Source organism: Thermobia domestica, chromosome 14 (genome assembly GCF_964235325.1).
Source record: "Thermobia domestica chromosome 14, izTheDome1.hap1.1, whole genome shotgun sequence".
Taxonomy (NCBI): domain Eukaryota; kingdom Metazoa; phylum Arthropoda; class Insecta; order Zygentoma; family Lepismatidae; genus Thermobia; species Thermobia domestica.
This window is the reverse complement of record NC_137467.1, coordinates 34067460-34081151: the sequence shown is the minus strand read 5'-3', so window position 1 is coordinate 34081151 and position 13692 is coordinate 34067460. Positions and strand designations below refer to the sequence as shown.

The window sequence follows — 13692 nt, the reverse complement described above, 5'->3', positions numbered from 1 at the left end:
AGGGACGCCGTTTTGTGTATCGTCCGAGAGGCACCCGATATGACCCTGGCTATGTGGCTGCTTGTTATTGCAGTGGCCATGTATCTATTTCCTGTTGGGGTTGGATTTCCAGTCGCGGAGCAGGACAGCTTCACAGAATTGAAGGACATCTGGACAGTACTCAGTACTTAGACATTATGAGTAGTATCATGGTGCCATCTGTACGAGTATTTCAGCCTGAAGGTGTAATTCAGTTCCAGCAGGACCAGTCGCCAATACATACTTCTCGTATGGTTCAGGAATGGTTCATAGGGCAGCCTGAGATGATTTAATTGACTGGCCGCCTCGTGGAGCAGATCTCAATCCCATAAAAAATATGTGGGCAGAAGTGAAGCGTAGTCTAAGGGACAGTTGGCCTGAGGCAGATCCACAAAGAACTCAGGATGACCTGTGGCATCTTGTTTGCGGAGCATGGCTGGAGGTAGGGGAAGGAGATAGATTTGCCATCCATTTAATAGATTCCATGCCCAGAAGAATGGGGCGTGTAATAAATTCAGAAGGGTCTTGGACACAATATTAATGTCCCCGAATTACCTCCCGAAAACAACCCTTTTTAGGGCAACCTAAACGCTTCTGAAAATATTACTAGAAGTAAACCACTCCTTATATCCGATTTCTGTGTAATTCTACTAACAAAAAAATGATAATTCTCTGCAGGCTTTGAACTCAAGACGACCTCATTAACAAGCCCCTTAGTGCACCAGTGAGCTAACATGAACACGCAAATCGAACCTCAAAAAACACGACTTTCAATTTCCGGTACTCCATGACACTGATGCTCATATACTTTGCAAATGTTGTATTCAACTTGGGATATTCCGCAACATATACACACACATAAACAAAGCGAGAGAGCAAGAGATGAATATACAAAAGCATATTCAGCGTATTCGAATGAGACTCTAAGTTCCGACATTCCGTTCTAAAGAGAATTTGTGTTCTTTCCGTGACGTTAAGGGGACCGGGAAAAGTTATGTGTCTTGAAGCAGGATCCGACTTAGGATACTCTGTTTATACACTTTCTATATCCGTAGGAATATACTGTATTTCACGAATGTAAATGCCATGCTGTATTGAGAATATTGAGAAGTTACATCTGTATGACAAATAGCTGCAAATAAATACACTACGTAATTTATTTATTGCTATTAAACGATTTTCCTAACTTGCATTTAACATTCTCATATATAATACCGACCTATTGTGAAAATTATCTCAGACTTTATATTTATACATAATAATTACTATGTTCTGCAATGATTATGTTATATATATACATCTGATGTATTTTAATGTAATTATTTTATATAATTTTTCATGCAATGCGAAATATATAATTTTTAAAAAAGCATTGACCCAGATGGGAATTGAACTCATAACCTTATGATTTCAAATCTGGTAACTTACCAGTGAGCTACCACAAGGACTCCTAGAATCATGCTTCTAGCGACGTATAAAGGTTCAAGATAATTATGACATTCATATCCACTACAAACGCTGTTTCTGTTGTAATTTGACTTTTATTTTAGTACTCACGGGATAATTATATTCTATGTCTTAACCTTGAGCATTCTTTTACATATGGAAAGATTCTTTTACGTATCTAAATGTTCCATCACGTATGGAGAGCTAAATGACAAACAAGCACGTGCTGACATTAATACAAGGTTTCGAAATATTGTATCATTAAGTATTTCAATCAATGTTGCTTTTTTACACTTGGTAACAAGTCTTATTATATTTAAAAGAAGAAAAACACATCTGCAAACTTTTTCCCGATTGCAAAGGCTGGCTTGGAGGTTCGAACCTGGTTTACTTTTTCCGAAGATACCCGAAGTTGGACTTCGAAAATTTTTGCCTCAAAACACCAATAAAGAATGCGATAAACCTTTTCGAGACAACGTGTGCAATAGAATATTCTCTACACTAAACTTTAGCGGAAAATTTGCGATTAAATTTGAGTACCTGTAGAAATGTCTCACGAAGGTACGGATCCCCTTCCCCGAAACATCTACGTTTAAGTAAGTTTTGCCAAGTTTTAGAGCAACTTTAAAACTTTTAATACCATTAATATTTTTATTATTATTATTATTATTATTATTATTATTATTATTATTATTACTGAAGTGTAAATTTAATGGTTCAACCTTTTTCACCCAACTCCTGCCTAGTGAGTATTGTGCTGAACAAACACAGTTCAGTTTTGGTTTTCTCCGTGATCCGCTTCCTCCCACTTTCCTTATTCGAATATTTCTTTCGTTCTCATCATCGACGTCTTCTGTAGCTTAACCGGCATAACCATTACTTAAAAACAAATTTTCTTACGGTTCTTGTGAATTCAGAATCCCTACTTTCTACACGAAATTTGTCTTGAAGCTTTCCGTTATAACATTTAGCTAGTTGTAGGGACGTATGGAGAGGGTATGTCCTGATGGTCCTGACACTTCTCTTTACTCCCGACTATATTGTAACTTCTGGCTAACGTTACAGGCGATTCTACAGGCTTAATACAATGTGTCCTCGTACGGAATTTCTTATCTACATTATTATTATTACTGAAAATTTGGTACCTTAATATTGCGTCCTACTGCAATGCAAATAAGCACACTGAAATTACGAAAATGAAAATAAATTCTTTGGACACTCTGTAAGGAGGAATTGAGTTATAAGAGATACTTTGCAAAGAGAGGAAAAAGGTGTCAGCTACTGGACAATATGAAATTCGAAACTTCGGATGCCTTAACAGAAGCTAAGTAGGATTTGTCTCCATCACGATACCCTTTCGAAGTAACACCCTTTATTTGAGTAAAAGACGTTGGATTATGTTTGCGATTATATTGAAATATCATCAAAACATACAAAAAACAATAGTTACTATTAATCAATTTTTTTGAACGAATATATGGAACGTGCTGAAAATAGAGAAGGGAAACATTATTATTGTTTCTAGTAAGAGTAGAAGAACAGTTAGTAACAATTCAGGCAATTTTATGACTCATAGGCCTGAAGAATGACCCATTTGTATTCATGAATTGTTTTCGAAATAAGCGATGTTTTAAGACAGTAGAAATCGAGATTGTGACGTCATGTAATTAGTTTTCCCTGTGAAAGAAGTCGTTTCAACTCTAACTTGTAAGAACAAGAGAAATTGACAATTCTTCATTTTATTATACATCAGAAATATTAACATTCAGCGAATGATCAAGCCACTACCCTATGACCACTCTTTTAAATGAGTTGCGAATTGCTCTTTTATGTAAGAGTTGCTATGTAGCGAATTGCTCTTTTGTGTAAGAGTTGCTATGTAGCGAATTGCAAACGTTTACGATTCATAATTTTTATTAACCATTAATCACTGATTTTGGTCAAGATAACATAGCGTAGTCCAGTGAATTCAAGATTAGATTTAAAAAAGACCCAAAGTATCTCCGTAACTGATCTTTATTATATTCGGTTATTCTTGTTTTACAGGTGTTTCCAATAACCTTGAACGACCTGGACACGAACACAGATACATCGAGGACATTTAATATTTAAAAGGCTTTCCCATCGGGAATCGAAAGTGAGACCCCGTCTAATAAACCATCTGATGTGTGGGGTGCCTGGTTCGTTCCCAAAGCAAGCAAGGTTGAGACTGACATCGTGCTCGTGGGATTTCTCGGGATACTCCCACTTTCTCATTTCACCAATTCCTCCAGCATAATTCACTTGCTTTAATCATAGTCTTCCTTAACCTAACAGGCATAATCGTTGGACATTAAAGGATTTTACTTTCAAGCTGTTAACCCAAACCGATCCGAATCGAGAAAGTTGTATTTTATATTGCTCATTAACGTTCCTCACGAAAAAATATGTAGAAAAAAGACACGGCGAATCGCGATTCTATTCAAAGATGAAACAGTAGACTAGCAATATCTTAACCTAATATGTAACCATTACATATTGTTTGGAACTTTTCCAAAATCTGTACGGATATTCCGGGAAGTGCCACAGATGGAGTTGTTTATTGAATCGGCTGGTCAGTCGGTCGTGGGTCAACAGCATATCACCCACTGCGACCCACCACCACCATGACACACTACGACCCACCACTCACTATCAATCACTGCGATCATGACCCAGAAGTATGTTTCTTGTGCACATGAAAATACAGATATGAAAGACCTAATTATTATAAGCTGCATTTGTTTCAAAGCAGTCGCCATTACCTGGTCAAAGACTTACGTCCGTCACGATATATACGATATCAGAGTTAAGCTGGTACATACCAAAATACTTATTTTGTGCTATGTGGAATAAACATTTCATTATTATAAGTGAAAATAGAGACCCGTTGTCACTAACAATAATTATATATCATTACTTTTTGTGTCAGAAAATTTAAAAATCGGAAGAACTTGTTGCAATTGCAGCTACAAAAAACTGTCGCTATGATTACAAAGAAAGAAAGGGACGATATAAAAACTTTTAAAATTTTGCACAAGATACGTGATTTCCGTAAGTATACAAATTTCTAGTTGCGATTTTATATAGTCTGATACCTTGGGATAGTAAAATTTTGCGTATATTGATATGTAGCTACGTAGTTACATCTGATACATTCTTATTAAATAAATACTTTTGAGAAGCATAGACTTTTCAATTTCTTGTAATTTTTATCTATTTATTTGAAATACATGATATAACGACTCCAGAATTCCACGTTAAGATAATGTGGACAACCATTAAAACCTTCGTTACTCCTAGATTATTACTGGTGCTTTTATCTTTGTGCTCTAAAGATAGAATTTAAATTTATCATAACCTGGTGTAATGTCATTCGCACAAATCGAAATATGTATTGGGTTTGGAATCTTGCTATTACAGGGTTTTTGCAAACAATGCCTCTCGAGTGTTATTAGCATCGTGAAACACTCTAGTCGTTATTGTTTTTTACTTTAAAAGTAAATAGGGCGTACGAAGATAAATGGTACACTCTGAATACCGAAAAATTGAAGAAATATGTTATGCATCACATTATAAAATACAGGCAGCTGAACTGTTTGAAATAAATAATTTAATATGTTGAGCGTCTACATTTAAGTGGCATTTTATTACGTTACGTTCATTCAAATGGGAATCATAAAGAAGGGAAGAGGATTAAATTCGTACGTCAACTCTTATAATCTAGGTGGTCTCTTCTGTTAGAGAAAGGACAGTTGGCACAATAGCTTTTTTACTTTTAAAAAAGTGTCGGGAGCAGCAGTGTTCTCGGAATTACAACATTCAAGAGTGAGAAGACGAACAATCTGCATATTATACCTCAGTACAAAAAAATTGACATCAACCTAATCTGGTATTAACTACAGAAATAACTGAATCGATTGAAATTAAATTTTACATGTCTGGAATTAGCCAGACATGTATGATGTATCTCATTAGGAAAACTTTTCATCTTTTCTTACGTTACTGTCTCTAGAATGAACATCCTACGAATAAGAGAAAAGCTATAAATTTTACGTAAAAGCAGAGTATCTGATGAGTGGATTATGCTTGGGAGGTGAAATTTATCATGAAAAATCTTTACTCTATACCAGTGAGCATGTTATCTACGACTTACGAGATGAAAAAGGACAATTTTTCGCAGATTTCATAATACATAAATTTACCATATGATATAAAATGAATATGCAATGTACAGAACTTAATCAGGCTTTGTCTGATGCACTCAAGTGATCACAATTTTGCTAGAATAAAAAAATGTAGAAAAACTACGTTTTCAAGGGGATGTTGTGAAATTAGGCTGAAAACTTCAAATCAACTTATAAACTTCTTTAGATGTTTTAACAAGAGCTACGCCAAAAACAGCAAAAAGGCTTGTTGTATACGACTTAAAAAAATTACTGCGAAAGTATTTTCATCATTTCTCATTCACACAACGCCTTTACCATTTCCGAACGTTCTTCTTTACTTATATGGAGCAATTTACTTATATGGAGAAGTATATCTACCTACTTCTTGGGAAAAAATATCGAAGAATCACTATTTTTTCCTCGATAATTCACAGTAATATTTCCTGTTTTATTCCCGCGTTACTACAATACAATACTCAGGGAAGAACACTTACGGACACTCTTCACTAAGTATATCTACGTACCTTTAACGGCATCATACAGAATATACCTTCTTTAAACACACACCTGGAGGAATAGAATTACCTAATACTATATGACTAATGTTGTAACGAACACTGGACATTTATAAACATTTACAACGTAAAAACAACAAAATAATAATAATAATTAACATATGAAATAAATTTTCAAGAAAATCTTTTCCCGACTTTACCATCGCATTTTGAAGAAAGTATACATTTTGTTTATACTAATTCAGTTAAAATATGTTTTCTTCGCATAAATGCGTGTTGAAACTAGTCCGCATCTCAATAAAGTACGAGTTAAAATCAAGTTCCTGCACAAATCCTGAACCAGGGACAATAAGCATGAGCTTGGTTCTGGTTGTATTTACTGTACTATCTGTGAAATTTCAAAGTTGAAGTTAAGCATTGGTTTTCTTCACACTTTGTTGCAGAGGTAGCACCCTCGTGATCAGGTGTTTGTTTCGCTGCTTACAAGAAAGTACAACATACTGAACATACGTTCGAAAAATTGTGAATGAAGGCTGAAAGAGTAACTCAATTGCAAGAAACGTGACCTTCTTTTGAAGTTTTCATAGTAATTTTCAATGTGTAATTTTAGCAGTAATAGCTTAAAAAGTAAAATATATATTTCACTTTTAATTTTAGTATACATTCAAGAATATACGAAACTCATTCACCCAGTGATTAACCAAACCCGAAGTCCCATACCTCATAAATTTAACTTCTCGACTGGGTATAATCCCACACTAAACCATGCCAACTTCGATCATTATAGCCCATTCTTAGAGTATCATGTCCTATAATATTATCTTTTCGCTTTTGACATATTATCTTTTCCCAATATAGCTACCTATCTGAATACGAGTCACAACATTCACCCACACAGCAAAAGGGAAGGGAGGGGAACCTGGCGCCAGGGATGGGAGGGGATGGATACAATAAGATTGTGAGCTGTGTGGGTGAATGTTGTGACTCGTATTCAGATAGGTAGCTATATTGAAGCTGGGTGGAACGCCACAAGTTCGCTTACAGGCCACAAAGGAAGGAAGGAAAGAAAGAAAGAAGAAAGGCACATAGAAATTGAACAAAAAATCCTAGGATCTATCCGGGGGGAAAACAACAACAACAACATCAGCGCTGACCTCTCAGATGGATCCTAGGATTTCTGCGACGTCAGTTTTGCGGAAATAAACTCTGATTTTTTAAACATATTTATTTAACCTATTTGTTATGATCTCGTGTTGTGGTGTTCCAATGTTAATACTGGAATCGTTCAAAATGAATCAGTGACAGATCACCTGTTCCGGAGTTGTATGTATTCCTTTTCATTGAGTTTATAAAGCTAATTATTAACGGATTTTCATGATTCAAGTGTCAAATGAGAGACTGTAAACTGGAGATTAAGATGCTATAAATATATTTTGTGTAGGATTCCATTATAATATTTTAGATTTAAGTTTTTATGATTTTAAATGTCATAAAAGCCTATGCGATCTCACTTTGGGCTATGCAACTTAGTATAGTTTCTTGGGTCCTTCTGTGTTGACTAAAAATATATATGAAATGTGTTAGCATTGAGTTTTGGCCCAGAAGTGAGATTCGCTATCTACTATATCACTCTGTACGAGAAAATTATCAAAGACATTACTTCCGGTTCAGTACAATCTTAAAGTTGGTATTGGAAGGTGGATGGCCCATCTGCCGTCAGAGACAGCCAAAACGGGATTTTTTTTGTTTCCCATTTGCATAAAGTGTAAGTAAAACTTTCATTATTTCTCAGTCGCTGTTTCATTTTTAACATCCCTAACATCAAAAATAATAAAAGAAGACCATATCTATGAGTTAGCATTAGAACTAATAAATGAAAACCTGAAAGCTCGTTCTGAAATCTCAATTTAAAAAAAAAAAAACCTCCTGTTCTTGGCACTATACAGAAATCAAACTACAGATGATGAACCGGACTAACCAATCCAAAAAGATATTTGCTACATCTCCGGATGAAGAGAAAACAGAACTTGCCTTGAATGTAATGATTGTGGGAAAAACGTGTTCAGAAGGCAGTCAACAATTAGTACTACTTGCAATGCATGCCAGCAAACTCAGAAAGAGGGCAGTGACGTGGATGTTGATTAACTTTGAACCCGCCTTTAATCTACATATTGTGGAAACACATGTGCAAGAAGCACTTAATGATTACTGCTCCCTGCAATAAATATCAACATTATCACAGTTAGCTCAGTGACATGGATGTTGATTAGGTTGTATTCTGTTCTTTTGTGTTTTGTTCAGTGTGTTCACTCATATTTAGCAGTGTTGTAATTTAATTTAAATGAAAAGTATACTTTTGGTCAACAATGATTTGTCTTAATTTAAGAAACCTAAATGCGCCAAAACATACACTTTGCATCATGCACAGTGCTGAAAAATGTGATTTATCGATGACGGCCGAATTGACGTCGTCGCGAGCGGAAACGTGAATTGGCAGTACGTGAGCGGATCAAGGTAAAGAACGAGATATTTAACGAATTTTATCGCGAACTTTTGACAACTAAGATGTTTCGCATTTGTATATTATATCACGTGTGTAACTTGACAATACAATTTTATGTACAAACATTATTTTTCAGTAAATTGTTTCACATATCTTACAATATCTTTTTACTAACAAAATGTGGACTTCATGTAAACGGTTTTCACAATTATGCATAGCCATCTTTTACCTGTATGAGATAGCATGTTTCCCCAAAAATTGAACTTCGATTACACCATTCTTCATAGTCTTCACACGAGCAGATCCTCCCCATCTGTATTAATATATCTGTTGCAAAATATAAACTTTAATTAAGTCATTTCTACACACTTAGAACACTTTTTTTTAATAATGTTTTCTCCTGTGTGTTTTAACATATGTATTGCAAAATGTGAGCTCCATATATATATATATATATATATATATTCTATACTGTGTGTTGGCATGCGTGTGAGATTTTTATCTCTGTATTAAATGTCCTGCCAAACTTGAACATACACCAAATACTTTTCTAAACTCATCGTATGTGTAGTTTTCTACTTGTGTATATTAAAATTTGTCTTGCCAAGTTTGAACGCAAATCAAATGACGCACTAGAATCAGAAGTTGCTAACTCATTATTGCTAGATTTTACAGGATCACGCTTTAAATTTTATAGAAATATGTTGTAATAGCGATATATCAATTCAATGATCTAAAATTGTGTGCTGGTTCGTTTTGACAGGTATGCGATGTCTTACAGTACCAGATACTTATAAGGTAAACAACGGTTTAGAATAAAGTTTAAAACCTGATTTAACAACTTTTCTTATAAAAGGAGTGAAAAGTTGGTAAGTCAGTATACTCAACAACTTCTGAGTACACAATAAAAAATAGGTAAGGAATACGAAACTTAGCTACGAACTTTATTTTCAACAACCCACATGCACATTCACTTTACATCATCTCGCGCTTCAGAAACGACAGTGAGCGAAAAAGAGTGGAAGATACTATGTACCGAAATTTTGGTACACAAACTCTTTCCGAACATACACCATGAGTTCCGTTAACGTCACTAACACTTTAGATATGACTGCCGTTAAAGTCGCTTTAAAATCAAAGACGTAACAACTGGAGTGAAATCATGTTCACTATTATTAGTGAGTCTTCTTTTGACACATACAATCTTAATGCGATTTTTGCGTGAAGTTCGTCTGATCAATTTAACTCATGTGAAAGGGAGGACGACTTGATTTTTGACCGCTACTTTTCTTCAATTTGCCCAGTTTCCGTCAATGAGCATGAAAAAATAATCTTGTGAAATATAAATATATGCGGTGAAAAAGGACCTGCGCAACTATGTATCGGCCAGCAAGATGCGGCCAAATCGCAGACGGTCCAGAAGGCCCTAGTGTTGGAATAGACATGGAACATGTTTATCCGCTGGATCTACACTTGTAGCTGATGAGGAAGGTGCCCCTCATTATCGATGTCGCTTAAACATGTTACCCTTAACTCCAATACATATATGAAGACTTAAGAAGGGGTATATTTGGAGTCATTATTTTCAGATAAACATTCACTTGAGGAATCGTCACTCGAATCTTCCTCGGCGTCAGCCACTTTTTCACTATGCTGCAATTCCTGTGAGGGGAAGGCAGAAGCGCAGATCGTAGAGTAGATGCGGAACAAATTTGCCGTAATATCTGCGCCCAAATTACGAACTTAAAACTTGTCTTCCAAAACACATTCCTTAACAAAGGGGAGGTATATCATTTGAAAGACTTATTGTTTCCATTAATATTTAATATTATTGCAGACCTGCTTTGTAGGATATTTATCGTGAATTTAACTTTTTTTTTCAAAACTTGACTTAACATCTTGTGAGTGCGTCAAATCCCTTTCTATATTCTATGTCTTGTTACATGTCTTGCCAAAGCTCATTCCAAACTAAATCCTATTCACCACCATTTCCATGTGTTTGGTTATTGAAATGTGTGTTTTAATATTGCCATTTGCCAAATGTGAACTGCCAGTAAATGCTTTCCTACACTCTAAGCACTTGAGATTATTGTCCTGTGTGAATTAAAATGTGTCTAACCAAATTTGAACGTCGACTAAATGCCTTAGCACACTCTTGGCATGTATAATGTTTTTCTCCTGTGTGGATTAACATATGTCTAGCCAAATCAGAACGTCGAATAAATACCTTACCACAATCTAGACAAGTGTGATGTTTTTCTCCTGTGTGGATTAACATGTGTTTAGTCAAATCTGAACGTTGATTAAAGGCCTTACCACACTCTTGGCATATGTAATGTTTTTTTTCTCCTGTATGGATTAACATGTGTTTAACCAAATTTGAACGTTGATTAAATGCCTTACGACACTCTTGGCAAGTGTGTTGTTTTTCTCCTGTGTGGATTAGCATGTGTGTAGCCAAATTTGAACGTCGACTAAATGCCTTACTACATTCTTGGCATATGTGATGTTTTTCTCCTGTGTGGATTAACATATGTCTAGCCAAATCAGCACGTCGAATAAATGCCTTACCACACTCTTGACAAGTGTGATGTTTTTCTCCTGTGTGGATTAACATATGTCTAGCCAAATTAGAACGTCGAATAAATGCCTTACCACACTCTTGACAAGTGTGATGTTTTTCTCCTGTGTGGATTAACATGAGTCTAGCCAAATGTGAACGTCGATTAAATGCCAAACCACAGTGTTGGCAAGTGTAAGATTTTTCGCCTGTGTGGATTAAAATGTGTGTAGCCAAATTTGAACGTAGACTAAATGCCACACCACACTCTTGGCATGTGTAAGATTTTTTGCCTGTGTGGATTAAAATGTGTCTAGCCAAAGTTGAATTTTGATTAAATGCCTTACCACAGTCTTGGCAAATGTAAGATTTTTCGCCTGTGTGGATTAAAATGTGTCTAGCCAAATGTGAACGTCGATTAAATGCCTTACCACACTCTTGGCATGTGTAATGTTTTCCTCCTGTGTGGATTAACATGTGGCTAGCCAAATGTGAACTTTGATTAAATGCCTTACCACACTCTTGGCAAATGTGATGTTTTTCTCCTGTGTGGATTAACATGTGCTTAGCCAAACTTGAGCATTCACGAAATTCCTTTCCACATACTCCGCAGATGTGGGATTTCTCACCTTTATGAACTAACTTACCGCTTGACAAAGTTGAACTTTGACTAAAGCGATTATCACTGTTTTGGTACGTTTGACGCTTTTCACTTTCCTGTGTCAGCGTATGTGTTGACAAACGTGATCGATGAAATCCTTTGCCAAACTGCGTCGAACTATGACGTTCCTCATCTGAATGAGAAATGGCTTTCTTTATAATAAACGTATTCTCTTCTCCGTGGGAAGCAAATACGTTATCGGGCCTGTAACATATTCAACAAACAAAGAAATGTGATTGGAGATAACGATTAAGTAGCAAAAAAAAAAAAGGTAATTTTTCGCTTTATTTCATGATAAAATTACGCTTAATTTGTTTTATTACATGAAATATTGTAGAAATAAGAAATGGAGTACCAATGAGAAGTCTCCATATCTCTGTACTTTCAAAATAAGAGGCTGTAGTTTTTTCATTATATCAAATTGAACAATCATTTATATCGTGGCGGTCATAAGTCTTTGACCATGTAATGGCGACTCCTTTGAAACAAATGGAGAGTATTAGAATTAAATCTGTCATATCTGTAGTTTCGTGTGAAGAAAAAACAAAGTTGTGAACCAAAGGTTTAAGAAAAACTCAACTTATTATTATAAACAGTACCGAAGATTATTCACTTATATCATCATAAGTGGGAAACGAAAGACGTTTCGAAACGAAGAAAAAAGTAACATACAACTTTACAAGCTGAAGCAGAGAGACTTAACATAACCAGACTAAAGACGAATCGTTTACAGCGTAGTGTTCCTGGTTCAGTGGTCTAGAAGCTTGACCAGTAATCTGGAGGTTCTACCACCAAATACACGTCGAGCAACTTTTTTTTCTGTACTTTAGGAATTTTGATTGCGATTGATCGGCAATGACAGACATTTCATTACATTCAAATATTTGAATACTTGTTTGTTTCAATACTTGAACTATCAAATTTTCAGGAATAATACTAGTAATAATAATAATTATCTCGTGAAATATTTAAACAATAAAAACTTATTATCGCACGGGTCATACCATTAGAAGCAGAACGTGACATTAGGCAAAAAAAAAATTCTGTTTTGTCTAATGTTGCCCAGTAAAAGGGGAATTTCTCATCTCGATTCTAAAACATACCGAACAAAATCGGGATGAGGCTTAACATTTTAATTCGAGACGGGACAAGGCTAACTCACAATATCGTCACGCTTTGGAGATGAGAATCGAGACGAGACGAAAAGTATCGTAAACATTGCTCGTCTCATCTCAATTCTCGAAAGAGTATATGCTACTCTTTAGGTAACAATTGCTCTGTAGACTGAATCTTATATATTATTTTGTTACCTTGTATTTCAGTGCTCACTGAATTATGGTCTGTGTATATATTTTTGTAGCAAAGCTTATAGAATTACATCTGCAAACTGCACATGTTAGTTTATTATAACCGTTAGTGTTCAATGATATTCAGTTCTTTTTATTACAGTTATTTTCCTGAAAACGTACACCTTGTCTCGAAAAGGTTGAGCGCATTTTTTATTGGTGTTTTGAGACAAAAATTTTCAAAGTCCAACTTCGGGTATCTTCGGAAAATAGTAAATCAAGTTCGAACCTCCAAGCCAGCCTTTGCAATCGGGAAAAAGTTTGCAGATGTGTTTTTCTTCTTTTAAATATAATAAGACTTGTTATCAAGTGTTGAAAAAAGCAACATTGATTGAAATACTTAATGATACAATATTTGGAAACCTTGTATTAATGTCAGCACATGCTTGTTTGTCATTTAGCTCTCCATACGTAATGGAACATTTAGATATGTAAACGAATCTTTCCATATGAAAA

General features: G+C 35.3%; 1 protein-coding gene across 2 annotated transcripts in view; it reads right to left on the bottom strand.

Annotated features, from left to right (window-relative positions):
- Positions 1 to 13692, bottom strand: part of LOC145669619 (uncharacterized) — a 318993-nt gene that overhangs the window by 268177 nt on the left and 37124 nt on the right. Inside the window, exon 2 of one of the 2 annotated variants that reach the window (XM_081737852.1) lies at positions 8367 to 12094. The exons of the other annotated variant lie outside the window; for it this stretch is intronic. Within the exon in view, the coding sequence (XP_081593978.1) occupies positions 10756 to 12094 (1339 nt within the window). The 3' untranslated portion in view covers positions 8367 to 10755. Of the gene's footprint in view, positions 1 to 8366; positions 12095 to 13692 lie in introns of those variants that run through there. 2 annotated transcript variants of the gene reach the window in all.